This window comes from Gigantopelta aegis, chromosome 7, assembly GCF_016097555.1.
Source record: "Gigantopelta aegis isolate Gae_Host chromosome 7, Gae_host_genome, whole genome shotgun sequence".
NCBI lineage: Eukaryota > Metazoa > Mollusca > Gastropoda > Neomphalida > Peltospiridae > Gigantopelta > Gigantopelta aegis.
Genome location: NC_054705.1, coordinates 42875922 through 42891199, shown reverse-complemented (window position 1 = coordinate 42891199; position 15278 = coordinate 42875922). Strand labels below are relative to the sequence as shown.

Genomic DNA, 15278 nt, shown 5'->3' with positions numbered 1-15278 from the left:
TTCTTTTTATTTCCTAAAATAAGCTTTTTCGTACGTACGAAATTATTTGAAGACAAAATCCATTTTGGGCTTCTTACAAATATTAAGACGACCAGAAACATACTGAATATACAGACACTGATATTCTAAAAAAGAAAATATATTTAATATGTAAGTTCAATGGTAGAAATATTTTATTAATCGGAAACATCCTACAATGCTGCAAACTTAGGAATGCCGCTTTAGACATCTGTTCTATTCTATTCTATTCCATTCTGTTTAGTTTAGTGTATTTTTGCTATACTAGCTGTAGGTAACTATGTTGAAGTTCAGGTGCGTGTGCAGGCATTTTACTCGGAGTTGGGGTTCTAGATTATTTCAAAAGAAGTTTATAAAAGGGTCGAGTCATGCTCTTCCGAAAAATATATTGAAAAAAAAAAGATCAGAAGAAGAGAATATGCTTGAGCAGGGGGAAGGAGGGTTCGACCCCCGAAACCCACCCCCTGCACACGCACCTGAAGTTGCACCCACTACCTAGAAAAATCCCGCAACCGCTCCTAAACTGCCTCCCTTGGTTTCCCTCCCCTTTATGTTACTGGCACTACCCTGCATCGTAACAATGAATGGACGATTTTCTACCCTTCTCGGTAACAAAAACCAGATGACTAGGCACAAACTGGGCACTGAGCGGTACAGTATAAATAGGCTGGTCTCCCGTTACGAGTGACTAGACATACAGAGGGTCAGACAACTTCATTCAACAGTCACACGATAACAACCTCCTCCCCTGTTTTACTATATTGAGGTCGGCGCAGTGTGTAAAGGTTTATTCACGTGAAGCCATGTCGGGGGAAAATATGTTTCTGTATTGGGGGTCAGGCAGCGTCCCCTGTTGGAAGGCCATGCTGGCCCTGGCTGAAAAGGGATTCACTAACTACAAGAACAAGCTATGCTCGTTCCAGAAGAAAGAACACAAGAGCGAGGAAATACTGGCCCTCAATCCTAGGGGTCAGGTAAGTTTGTTTTCTGTCTTCTCTTTTATATATAAAAGTAGAGAAACTTCAACAAGAGAACTTCAGGAATTGCGATATTGAAGGAAAAACCGCACGTCTAAGGCACTTAACGACACGTTTATTAGAGTTGCATTCTTCAAGTTGCAATTGTCACGTTTCCCCGTGTTTTGATGTATGTGTGATAAACAAGTGCAAATTAATCGATGCCACATTATTTTAGCATTGCGTAATTAACCCAGAAAGTATTGTAATGTGCTGCCACATCATACGTATATATTATGTATATGGTTTGTGTTGTTGTTTTGTTGTTGTTGTTGTTGTTTTTGTTCTGTTTGTTTCTTTTTAATATATGAAACATATTAAAGTCTTAAACCACACAAAGTCGCATTTTGTGTATTACAATGTATATAAAAGAAGTTCCTCAACAAATAATTAATGCAATGGAATTGTGTAGTGTAAATTCCTCTCTTTTTTTTCGTTCATCAGTCGCGTGTGCAGGGGTTTTGGGAGTCGACCCCCAACCACCGCTCAAGCAAATTTTCTTCTTTTTCGTTCAGGACATTTACCGAGGATGCATATCTCGACCACTATAAGCTAGACAGTCTAGACCCCCCCCCCCACCCCACCCACCCACACACACATACACCCCACCCCCACGCTAAAATTCCTGGAAACGCGCCTGGCCATGGTAGGTAATTATTGCACCTGGATGTGCACGTGTGTATTTCATAGTAACTAATATTCAATATGCAATACACACAGACTACATGAAGTGCTGGATACAGAGGAGGGATACGTGCCGCAAATTGACTGTAATGCCCCAGTGTAGTGCGTCACGTATTCCCTCCCAGTGATATGACGGCCATGTGGAGTTATTTTGCAGACTGTAATACCCCAGTGTAGTGCGTCACGTATTCCCTCCCAGTGATATGACGGCCATGTGGAGTTATTTTACAGACTGTACGCTAAACTACTGCACGTGAGCGTCATTAGAAAGATACTTATCTTGGTGGTAATATGATTCACAGGTGCGGAACTAGGATATGCAAAGAGGGGAGGCGATGTTTGGGGGCGTGAATACGATTTTTCACTATATGAAAATACCAAATTAATAACCTGTGCCCCCCTCCCTTATATCGGCGCCTAATACATATGTAGTTATTATGCCATAGTATACTCAGCACAATTAATTAAGGGTCAATAGATTTTTGGTTCGTTTGTTTTTTGTTTTGTTTTTTGTTAGTGTTATATTATATAAGCAAGTATTGATCACTGGTTGTTTCTAAACAATATTTGAGTAAATTCTGTATGCCTTGTAAAACCCAAAACAAAAAAACGCCCCCCCCCCCCCCCCCCCCCAAAAAAAAAACAAGAAAAAAAGAAGAAGAAAAAAACAACAACAACAACAACCCCTAAACAAACAAAAATTAAATGACAACAACAACAACAAAAAATTGTGTTTTGTACGATTTAAAAGAAAAATGAAGAAAATATGTATTGGCTTTTACTTAATTTTGCTGAATATATAATAAGTACGCCTGAACCCAGTTTTACGAAGCAGTCTTAGCGTTAAGATCACCTTAAGTGCATAAGGTAGCAACGCACTAAGGTGATCTTAGCCCTTCGTTAAACGAGACCCTGGACGTTATACGCAAGAATACAAGCTACTCTAAAATGATAATTCTACGTCATATGGTTAAGAATATCTTGGTACATATCAAAGTGTTACATCCCACTTGGCGTTAACCCAAGCGGGATGTAACACTTCGTGACGTCATAGACTGGCGCACTACAACCTTACAGAAACGTCAACCAGACTAGCTGAGCGATATAAATTGAGATCGATTATAGGTAATAAATAGAATATTAAACTCGCTACCATTTTGTATCATGTTTATGTCCCGAATGAAATAAGTTTCTTTGTCACTCGCTAAAGCTCGTCACAATTGAAAATTATTTCATTCGGGACATAAACATGATACGAAATGGAAGTTCGTTTAATATCCTATAAACACGTATACTTCAAATTATATTAGTTGTACTGTTGTAGTTATACGAACTGTGGTTTAATCGTAGATTTACGTTTACACGTAAAACTTTGCTTACGATAGTTTGTGAAATTGAACCCTGTGACCCAGTATTTCTACAGCAGCCGAAACAACGTATGTCCGGAACATACAGACCCTCTCGCTTTTATATGTCAACCTTTCACACTGGAGTATGACGTGCACTCTACCGGTTTTGGAAAAGGACAAGAAAGGAATAGTTGCGTAAAGACACTTCAGAACATTTTAAAACTAGTTATTTGCTATGTGACATAATATATAGCTATTTCTATACATGGTCTGTAGAGAAGAAACCCTGTATACGTCCCTTATGACCGACTATTACGAAAGCGATAACAAATGCAAAGTAATTATAGAACGTGTATTGCCTTTCAGCTTCCAACGTTTAAAGATGGCAACGTTGTGGTGAACGAATCCAACGCCATCATTGAATACTTGGAGGTAAGGATATTAATGGCGTCAGCAGACCCGTCATTGTTTTCCTCATTCATTCATTCATCACTTCTTCCACATATCTTCTTGCCTTTCTGTTACTTTATCCCCTCTCCCTTGCTCTCGATCACTCTTTCCTTTTTGTTCTCTCTCTCTTTCTTTGCCTGTATCCCTTTGTCTTCGTAACTTTGTCTTTTTCTCATACTGCTTGTATAAATGTTTTTTTTTCGAAATATCTATGCATCTCTGTTTGTCTATCTGTCTGTCTCTATATATGTCTTTCTCTCTGTATGCTTGACTATCTCTGTCTGTTTATCTGTCTGTCTCTATATATGTCTTTCTCTCTGTATGCTTGACTATCTCTGTCTGTCTGTCTGTCTGTCTCTATATATGTCTTTCTCTCTGTATGCTTGACTATCTCTGTCTGTCTGTCTGTCTGTCTCTATATATGTCTTTCTCTCTGTATGCTTGACTATCTCTGTCTGTCTATCTGTCTGTCTCTATATATGTCTTTCTCTCTGTATGCTTGACTATCTCTGTCTGTTTATCTGTCTGTCTCTATATATGTCTTTCTCTCTGTATGCTTGACTATCTCTGTCTGTCTATCTGTCTGTCTATCTGTCTGTCTCTATATATGTCTTTCTCTCTGTATCTCTGTCTCTGTCTCTCTGTCTGTCTATCTGTCTGTCTCTATATATGTCTTTCTCTCTGTATGCTTGACTATCTCTGTCTGTCTATCTGTCTGTCTCTATATATGTCTTTCTCTCTGTATCTCTGTCTCTGTCTCTCTGTCTGTCTATCTGTCTGTCTCTATATATGTCTTTCTCTCTGTATGCTTGACTATCTCTGTCCCTCTTTCTGTGTCTTTCTCTGTCTGTCTGTCTGTCTGTCTCTCTCTCTCTCTCTCTCTCTCTCTCTCTCTCTCTCTCTCTCTCTCTCTCTTCTTCTCTTCTCTGCCTGTGTCTCTCTGTATCTCTGTATCTGTCTGTCTCTCTGTCTCTCTCTCTCTCTCTCTCTCTCTCTCTCTCTCTCTCTCTCTCTCTTCTCTTCTCTGCTGTCTCTGCTGTGTCTCTCTGTATCTCTGTCTCTGTCTCTGTCTGTCTGTCTGTCTGTCTGTCTGTCTGTCTCTCTCTCTCTCTCTCTCTCTCTCTCTCTCTCTCTCTCTCTCTCTCTCTCTCTCTCTCTCTCTCTCTCTCTCTCTCTCTCTCTTCTCTTCTTCTCTTCTCTGCCTGTGTCTCTCTGTATCTCTGTCTCTGTCTCTGTCTGTCTCTCTCTCTCTCTCTCTCTCTCTCTCTCTCTCTCTCTCTCTCTCTCTCTCTCTCTCTCTCTCTCATGACGCGTATGATGATGATCATCATCATCAGCATATCATCACCACCACCATCATCATCAATATTGTCATTTAATTTTGTATTCTCTCTTTTTGTTATTTAGAATGAATACCCAAATAATGGTGCTAAATTGCTTCCCTCGGACAAGGCTGGAAAGGCGAGGGTTTTCCAAGTTTATCACGAGGCAAGTACACGCATATATATATATATATATATATATATATATATATATATATATATATATATATATATATATATATATATATATATAAAAATATATATAACATTTAAAAGATATGTAATATATAACATACTACACAGATGTTCAGTGGGTATCACTTTTACGACACGATTCAGCTTGTATCACTCAGAGCGGGTTTGAATCTGTGCTAAAATTCGATAAAAACAGTGAGGACCTGACAACGTCCTGAAATTGAACGTTTCATTCACTTGTACTACCAACTGTTCCACGAGGCGAATATATAACATACTACACAGGTGTTCAGTGGGTATCACTTTTACGACACGATTCAATTGGTATCACCTAGAACGGGTTTTAATGTGGTGTAATTTGATTCAGAACAGGAACGTTTTATTCAATTGTCCACGAGGCGAGTATTTACTATATAACATTTACAACATGTATAATATATAACATACTACACAGGTGTTCAGTGGGTATCACTTTGACGACACGATTCAGTTTGTACCACCCAGAAACGGTTTGAATATGATGTGTACTTCGATATATTGGATACATTTGGGATGTGACAACGCCTTGAACCAGAACAAATACTGTGTGTAGTATCAGGGCCGTAGCTAGCGGGGGGGGGGGGGGGGGGGGGGCAAGGGGGCACTTGCCCCCCCCCAACCCGAAAAATATCCGGGAAACAAATATAGAAACTTAAAAGAAATTTCTTTTCTTAACAGTTTAAGGAGTTTTAGACTATTAACTACTCAGTCCCTCCCCCTCCCCCCCCCCCCCCCCCTCTCAACAAGAAATCCTAGCTACGGCCCTTGTGTACTTGGTGAGAAACCTGATGACGTCGCTTGGTTCCAGGCCGATCAGATTCACGGTTTTAGGAGGGTGAGTTACCGTTAAGCAAAAAACATCTACAATATACATATAACAAAGAGTCGAGTTATTAATAGAGACGGGTGGTGGTTAGGCAATCGGACTTTGCGCTCGTAGGTACTCGGTTCGTAGCCCGGTATCGGTTCCCACCCAGAGCGAGTTTAACAACTCAGTGGGTAGGGGTAAGGCTACTATACCGACTTCTCTCTTATTAACCCACGGTCTCGAACAGACAACCCAGATAGTTGAGGTATGTGTGCCCAGGACAACGTACTTGAACCTTAATTGGATATAAAGATGAAAATAGTTGAAATGAATGAATAAATGAATGAATGAATGAATGAATATTGATAGAGCAGTTATATCATAGGGTGTTGTACGTAATTTGTATATCTAGTTCTACGAAGTTTTTCACTGCCCTTGTGCATACATATACACATCTATAACACAAACATTTATACACATATTACTGGTACTTATATCTACATTTCTCATGTATTCAGCTAGCCAACATGCACTCTGTACTGGTGGATGGACTTATTCACTACAAGATGTTCACGCCCAAGGACCAAATCGACGAGGTAGGCAACCTATTTCTCTGTGTGTATGTAAATATGTATATATGCGTGCGTGTGTGCACACACACGTCTATCTGTGTTTCTCAGTGTTTGTGATTTACGTTTGTGTGCGTGCGTGTGTACATGCGTGCACGTGCTTGTGTGTGTGTGTGTGCGTGTGTGTGTTTGTGTGGGTGCATGTGTGTGTGTCTGTGTATAAGTGCACAAAGCCTGTTTTTCATAAACTCGGGTGTTTATAAGCATTGTAACTGTATGTAGAGTCACACGCGTGAAAGATGTAAACAGGCTTTGTAAATACGGCCCTCTATGTATATGTATAAGCATTGTAACTGTATGTAGAGTCACACGCGTGAAAGATGTAAACAGGCTTTGTAAATACGGCCTCTATATATATGTATACGCATTGTAACTGTATGTAGAGTCACACGCGTGAAAGATGTAAACAGGCTTTGTAAATACGGGCCTCTATGTATATGTATACGCATTGTAACTGTATGTAGAGTCACACGCGTGAAAGATGTAAACAGGCTTTGTAAATACGGTCTCTATGTATATGTATAAGCATTGTAACTGTATGTAGTGTCACACGCGTGAAAGATATAGACAGGCTTTGTAAATACGGCCCTCTATGTATATGTATAAGCATTGTAACTGTATGTAGAGTCACACACGTGAAAGATGTAAACAGTCTTTGTAAATACGGGCCTCTATGTATATGTATACGCATTGTAACTGTATGTAGAGTCACACGCGTGAAAGATGTAAACAGGCTTTGTAAATACGGTCTGTATGTATATGTATAAGCATTGTAACTGTATGTAGAGTCACACGCGTGAAAGATATAGACAGGCTTTGTAAATACGGCCCTCTATGTATAAGTATAAGCATTGTAACTGTATGTAGAGTCACACGCGTGAAAGATATAGACATGCTTTGTAAATACGGCCCTCTATGTATATGTATAAGCATTGTAACTGTATGTAGAGTCACACGCGTGAAAGATATAAACAGGCTTTGTAAATACGGGCCTCTATGTATATGTATACGCATTGTAACTGTATGTAGAGTCACACGCGTGAAAGATGTAAACAGGCTTTGTAAATACGGCCCTCTATGTATAAGTATAAGCACTGTATGTAGAGTCACACGCGGGAAAGATATAAACAGGCTTTGTAAATACGGGCCTCTATGTATATGTATAAGCATTGTAACTGTATGTAGATTCACACGCGTGAAAGATGTAAACAGGCTTTGTAAATACGGCCCTCTATGTATATGTATAAGCACTGTATGTAGAGTCACACGCGGGAAAGATATAAACAGGCTTTGTAAATATGGGCCTCTATGTATATGTATAAGCATTTTAACTGTATGTAGAGTCACACGCGTGAAAGATATAAACAGGCTTTGTAAATACGGGCCTCTATGTATATGCAGAAGCATTGTAACTGTATGTAGAGTCACACGCATGAAAGATGTAAACAGGCTTTGTAAATACGGCCCTCTGTGTATATGTATACGCATTGTAACTGTATGTAGAGTCACACGCGTGAAAGATATAGACAGGCTTTGTAAATACGGCCCTCTATGTATATGTATAAGCATTGTAACTATGTAGTGTCACACGCGTGAAAGATGTAAACAGGCTTTGTAAATACGGCCCTCTGTGTATATGTATAAGCATTGTAACTGTATGTAGAGTCACACGCGTGAAGGATATAAACAGGCTTTGTAAATACGGCCCTCTATGTATATGTATAAACATTGTAACTGTATTTAGAGTCACACGCGTGAAAGATGTAAACAGGCTTTGTAAATACGGGCCTCTATGTATATGTATATGCATAAAACTCATAATCGTTGTTGTGACACTGAAGATTAGACCCCGTAAAAACTGATTTCCATAAACAAGGAAGTAAGGAAATGTTTTATTTAACGACGCACTCAACACATTTTATTTACGGTTATATGGCGTCAGACATATGGTTAAGGACCACACAGATATTGAGAGAGGAAACCCGCTGTCGCCACTTCATGGGCTACTCTTTTCGATTAGCAGCAAGTGATCTTTTATATGCACCATCCCACAGACAGGGTAGTATATACCACGGCCTTTGATATACCAGTCGTGGTGCACTGGCTGGATTTCCATAAACAAAGTAATAACGCAGAATGACGTAGCTGGACGCAGATGAATGCATATGAAGATGGATGAAAAGAAAAAAAGTTAAAGTTTGTTTTGTTTAACGACATCACTAGAGCACAATGATTCATTAATCATCGACTATTGGATGTCATACATTTGGTAATTCTGCATATAGTCTTAGAGAGGAAACTCGCTACATTTTTTCCATTAGTAGCAAGGGATCTTTTATATACACCACCCCACACACAGTATGACAGATATTGGTCTTTGATATACCAGTCGTGGATCACTGGCTTGCTGACGATTGATGGATGCAGACTGATGCAGATAGATTCAAGAACGAGTTTGTATGAGAATATAGTCGCAGGGAAGGTGAAACCTATTCAGGGACCTCGTTCACAAAGGTCTCTCAGCCTCTGCTAGACAACAAAGCATCCTCTTTGCAAGTCTTTCAGCACTGCACTACGAGATCGCAAAGTTACGAGAGTTTAGTGAATTAGGCCCCAGTTTTGTAAACATGTTGCAGAGCGTCTGCGTCGGACTGCGTCATTTACAGGGTTTAGGGGAACCAGTTTTATCGTGTTTACCGGTTTAGTGTTTTCGTGTGATGCGGCATTTACCATTTGGGTTTCGAACTGAAGGTATTTTGAAAACTTAAATATTTTGATATAAATATTTAAAGTCGGATCTGTTACGAAAGCATTTTATAGAAAGGTAATAACATCATGTTGATTGATATAGCCTACATTGAAGACATTAATACAACGATAGATTTCAAGGTAAATTTTGTTTTGTTTAACGACACCACCAGAGCACATTGATTTAGTAATCATCGGCTATTGACTGTCAAACATTTAGGTAATTTTGACTCGTAGTCTTCCAGGTAAACCCGCTACATTTTTTCCATTAGTAGCAAAGTATATATTTCCCACAGACAGAACAGTACATACCACGGTTTTTTTTATATACCTCAAGTGATAGCTGTACCGACTGAGCTAGATCCCGCTCTTGACAAAACAGTCGCCAATACCGTGGGAAGGAAAAAAGGAAGGACATGTTTGCACTCAGCACATTTTATTTACGGTTATATGGCGTCAGACATATGGTTAAGGACCACACAGAGATACTGAGAGAGAGGAAACCCGCTTCATGGGCTACTCTTTTCGATTAGCAGCAAGGGATCTTTTATATGCACCATCCCACATATAGGATAGTACATACCACGGCCTTTGATACACCAGTTATGGAGTACTGGCTTTAACGAGAAATAGCCCAATGGGTCCACCGACGGGAATCGATCCTAGATCGATCGCGCATCAAGCTACGTTCCGCCCCAGTACCGTGGGAGATTAAATTTACATTGTTGGTTATTTCATTAGTACTGGTATTTTTTATGTTTGGGGCGAGACCTTGCCCCGTGGTAAAGCGCTCGCTTGGTGTGTGGTCGGTTTGGGATCGTTCCTCGTCGGTGAGCCCATTGGGCTATTTCTCGTTCCAGCTAGTGCACCTCGACTGGTATAACAAAGACCGTGGTATGTGCTGTCCAGTTTGTGGGATGGTGCATATAAAAGATCCCTTGCTACTAAAGGAAAAATGCAGCGGGTTTCCTTTATAAGGCTATATGTAAAAATTACTAAATGTTTGACATCCAACAGCCGATGTTTAATAAATCAATGTTCTCTAGTGATGTCGTTAAACAAAACAAACAAATAAACACACAAACTTCTTTGATGATGATTATTTTTTCAGAATCAACTCCAAGTTAGATACACCGCATGCCGGAAAGAAATGGGCATTTGGGATACCAAACTGGAAAAGGTAGGAACATTTGAATAGTTTAAGTTTGTTAGTTGCAGTTTGTTTTTCGCCAAGTAAGAATAAACTAATTATATAACACTTGTGCGTTATGCTAGGCATAAAGAAATGAGGTAGTTGTACGTAGAGAGAGAGAGAGAGAGAGAGAGAGAGAGAGAGAGAGAGAGAGAGAGAGAGAGAGAGAGAGAGAGAGAGAGAGAGAGAGAGATTGCAGGATGAAAAGAAGAATCAGAACGCTCCTCAACTATATGGACACTGTTTCGTATTTTTCTCAAGACGCCAGCTCCCCTCTAGTATCCTAATACTAGTAATAGTGCACGGGACACGTTATGTCAATACTTTTCTTAACGTGTACGGCGGGTTGCTTACCCTTTATGTAGCATATTTAAAATGGCGTGGGACTTTTCACGGTTTTCATTCGAAGATTTATTTTGTTAATAATGACACAAGTACTTCAATCGGGATTTAGTGAGTACGGTAGGTTATACATTTGTGGTTTGTGTGCCCATTTGTTGCACTATTTCGGTTGAGAAACGTTTCAAACATGGTGCCACAAGTTTTGAATATCAGCTACATATAGGACATGTAACAAGGTTCGGACGTAGTAGAAGAACCACACATTCTACGTCCCTTCGGACTAGTATCCTAATTGTTGTTATTACTATTTATTTCCGACAGGGCGGCCCCAACGCTTATATCGCCGGGAACTCCTTCACAATGGCCGACTGTGTCGCCTTCCCCTACCTGGCCATCGCCAAGCGACTGGGCATGAAGTTACAGAAGTGGCCAGCAATCGACGGCTACTACAACAGAATGTCGGTGCGACCCAGTGTCAAGGCCACGTGGCCCCCGCACTGGAAGGAGACTCCAGGCGATACGTCAATTCTCGGAGACCTCTAGTGGTGACCTGCCGTCACTAAGGCAGACAACTCGTATGACTATTTGACAGTGAAAATAACAAGCAAGCAAACAAACAAAGAAACAACAAACAACACACAAAAGAACGAAACAGACAACAAAACCCCCCACCCAAAATAACAACAAAAAACAAAAACAACTAAACAAAGCAACAAATCACACAAAACAGCACAAAAACACAACCCTCTTCCAACCCCCCCCCCCCCAAAAAAAAAAAAAAAAAAAAAAACACACAACAAAAACACAAACCCAACAACAACAAAACAACAAAAACAAAACAAACAAACAAACAAACACAAAACAACCGAACATTTTATGAATACTCAAATGGAACTTAGCTGTATATTAACCTATACATGTGCATACCACATTTCGTATTATTTCTTTTCATGATTAAACATTATTTGAAGCAAAAAAAATAAAATGTTGTTAGCTCTTTAATTATATCAGGATTTTGTGTGTGTGTGTGTGTGGGGGGGGGGGGGCGGGGGCGGGGGCGTGGCAGGACAGCGTACACGAACCCTACATGGATTTAACCATGGACAACAAGTTAAAGTGAAATGAAACTATCGCATTGATGGCCGTATCTAGCCTAAAACATAGGGGGCGTTTCGGAAACTCAATGGCACTCAACAACAGTCTGGCTATTGTAAACAAAAGCTCACCTAACTGTCAATGTGGCACGCCAGAAGATATGAAACACTATCTCCTGGACTGCCCATTGCATAATAACCACAGAATGCAACTACTAAAAGTACTTAATATTAGCAACCCTGCCACCATAATACCTAATAACCTACTACAACCAGATAAGAAAACAAAAAACGAAATCTTTCACGCGCTCTACCAGTTCGTACAATCTACCAAACCTAAGTTATAGCAACTGTCACCCCTTTAGTCACTAGGAACGGAATTGCCACCATGCCACACTCGACCACGATTAGCATTCCAAACCAGTGGTTGAACACCAGACAGTAAGATATATAAATAAAAATAGGGAAAATAAATAAGGGAATATTAACCACTCAGCTAAATAAAATTAACATACTGTCACCAACCACCCTCTGAAGAGATGTTGCCACCCTATTGCAGTCGACCCGATTAGCGCTTCAAATCGGAGTGTGGCCCTGGGGACAGATTAACCAGTTATAGTACTAATTCTATAATAGTAAAATAAGCTACCACATTTCAATGGGAGATTGTCGGGTTATATCTAATTAAAGATGTATGCTATAAATTAATAAATAAAAATACCTCACTAAGTGGTCAACCAGAGGACCAACCAGGGTCACTAAAAACTCTTAACCAAAATAGAACCAACTAATTTATACCATCTCTTTTCCAGAACCATCAGTTGACCGACTAAAACCAACCAACGACCAGAACTGTACATACAATGTAAATAAAATATTAAAATGTTATTATGCACTTATATGTATGTATGGTAGTAGATACAACTTCCTCCACAGCAGACCAAGATGAGTAATAGTCACTACAACAGATCAGAAGACTGCCATTAAGAAAACAAGATACATGTAAGATTAGCTAACCAACTATGCAATTCAAGGAGGGGTGGGGGGGGGGGGGATGGGTGGCATTGATCAGCCGTTGGAAACATAGAATAAGGACTCAATACAGTAGGAACAACCATAACATAAAATATAGGCAAACACAAACACAGCATGCACTCAACATCCCATAGGGTGCATTGATTAATGATAACAATGCACCCGTCCATACATAAAACCAAAATAATGGCCCAGCACGTACTCCAATAAGGAGTCGGACAAAAGAAACAGGCTTTGAGTACACCACTGCACTGCACCCAGAAGGGACTGGACAAAAGAGTACCAGCCCCTTCCCCCAAACCCAAAATAAAACTCTCCTTGGCGCTGGCAGGACCTTGGGCAAAACGGACGAACCTACTCCACCTCCACGGCAACAGCATCCAACATCAAGCTCTCCATCAACGCCTCTACCTCGTCCAACATGCACAATTGCTCGAGTCTCCCCTGGGTTGTCATGCCACGATCAGAAGCGGTCAGGCCCTTTCTAAGGGCCCTATGGGCAACCTAGGGAAACACCCTACAGCACCAAGACGGTCATAATAAAGAGCCACTTTCGGAATACTAAAAGCAAAACCTATTGGCTCTCTTCACTATTTCAATTAGAAAGACCATCAAAATTGCGCCAAATTTCCTTCATGTAAAACGCGCACCAAATACCCCCCCCCCCCCCCCCCGCCTGTCACCAACATTGGACTGCTGGTGCTCCCTTACACTTGCCAGTGCAGGCGTTCCCTCTCTACAACCCTCCCCCAACCCTTTCCTGTTCTGCACAGAGGGAACCGGCCAAGGCCGGTCCCTGTGGCCAGGATAGGCGTGTGCTACAACAGCTTGCTCTGAATGTGCACGTAAATCTCTTTGTCATTGTCATTGTCATACGACAGCCGGCGTGAGCTACAACAGCGTGTTCTGAATGTGCACGTAAAACCCTTTGACCTGACCTGATACGACAGCCAGTTGATAATACCCGTGTATATTATCCCTGGTCAAACAGACACACGATGTCTACGTCAAATAGCTGTAGACCTGATCTAGCATGCTGAGTGGATTTTTATTCTTTTTTTATTATTCGAGTGCTGAAATACCTCGATCGACAGTGATGCGACTGCAGCCTTCACTAAAGCTGTCTACACGGCGCGACTTCTTTTTTTACATTTTGTAGTAGGCCGTTGTTTATTATTAGACGTGAGATGTAAAACAGAAAGAAAGGAAGGCATTTCTGTTTGACGACACCTGAGCATAGTTTTAACTATAGATGTTTGGTATACAACAATTATGGTTAGTTCGAGGCCTGAGAGAGAGAGAGAGAGAGAGAGAGAGAGAGAGAGAGAGAGAGAGAGAGAGAGAGAGAGAGAGAGAGAGAGAGAGAGAGAGAGAGAGAGAGAGATTAATCACAGATCCCTTGCTGTTAATTAATAAAAAAAAAAGAGTAGGGGAGAGCGGAGTAGCGCGCGCCCCTTAACAAGATTGCGCGATTACATTAACTGTACAGACATTAGAAAGTGTGGTTATTGTTTACCTGAAGTAACAGTATTAGGTCTATATTTCAGTCAGAAGATTCCCAGTTAATGTGATATAGGTGTGACGGAGACAGCCGTCTGCACATTAACTTTTGACTGGGGTCTGAAACAACTGGAGTAGCACTTTAATGTTCGAAAGCCAGTACATGGAATAATTAACCCAAGAAGGTTCCCTGTATTAATTAGATGGTATCTGTATTGTTGGTAGTTTTAGAGAATTAGTGTGGCCATTATTTCGCCACTCGTCCATAAATGGCCGGACTGCCAAAGATGGGACCCAGCTGCCAAAAATCCAAATAGGGGATATAAGCTGAGAGTTCGTTCTGTATAGGGACGTATAGAGAGGCGGTGGAAACGCTGTCTGCTGGGCGAACTTTATTAGTCCAGTGGACATAGGTAACTATATTTTACTGCTCTGTAGTAACTAAAAGGTATTTTGTTGTGGCATTCAAGTATTATAACTATGTGTATTCTTGTTTTGCTTAGTGGGGGAAGGACAGCTGGTAATCTAAGTCAGACCGACTAAAGTAAACTGTAGGCGTCGCTTACTCAAAATATATATAGAGAGGTTATAATATCTATAACTGGTAATCATAATATCATGACCTGGTAAATTATAGGTCATCTGAATATTGGATGTAGAGAAGACTGAGGATAATAATTAATTATCTCTACAGGTGGTAATTCTAATATCATGACCGGGTAAATTGTAGGTCCTCTGAATATTGGATGTAGAGTAGACTGAGGATAATAATTAATTATTCTAAGGTTGGGTTATGTTTTATCTGTGAGTGGTAACTATATCCCTAATTGTCAAGTGAGTAAGTTTACGTGTGGTGC

General features: G+C 40.4%; 1 protein-coding gene across 1 annotated transcript; it reads left to right on the top strand.

Moving 5' to 3' along the window:
- The first annotated feature begins 699 nt into the window (after positions 1-699).
- On the top strand, positions 700-11456 carry LOC121377311 (glutathione S-transferase A-like). The gene is made up of 6 exons (XM_041505248.1): positions 700-992; positions 3434-3499; positions 4925-5005; positions 6400-6477; positions 10370-10438; positions 11114-11456. Exons 1-6 carry the CDS (start codon positions 822-824, stop codon positions 11333-11335), a joined length of 687 nt encoding a protein of 228 aa, XP_041361182.1. The 5' UTR covers positions 700-821; the 3' UTR covers positions 11336-11456.
- Positions 11457-15278: the final 3822 nt, after the last annotated feature.

Coding starts and splice junctions, on each gene's coding strand:
- LOC121377311 (XM_041505248.1), top strand. CDS start 822: ATGTCGGGGGAAAATATGTTTCTGTATTGGGGGTCAGGCAGCGTCCCC. Junction 5,006..6,399: donor TTTTCCAAGTTTATCACGAG/GCAAGTACACGC, acceptor TCATGTATTCAG/CTAGCCAACATGCACTCTGT. Junction 10,439..11,113: donor GGGATACCAAACTGGAAAAG/GTAGGAACATTT, acceptor TATTTCCGACAG/GGCGGCCCCAACGCTTATAT.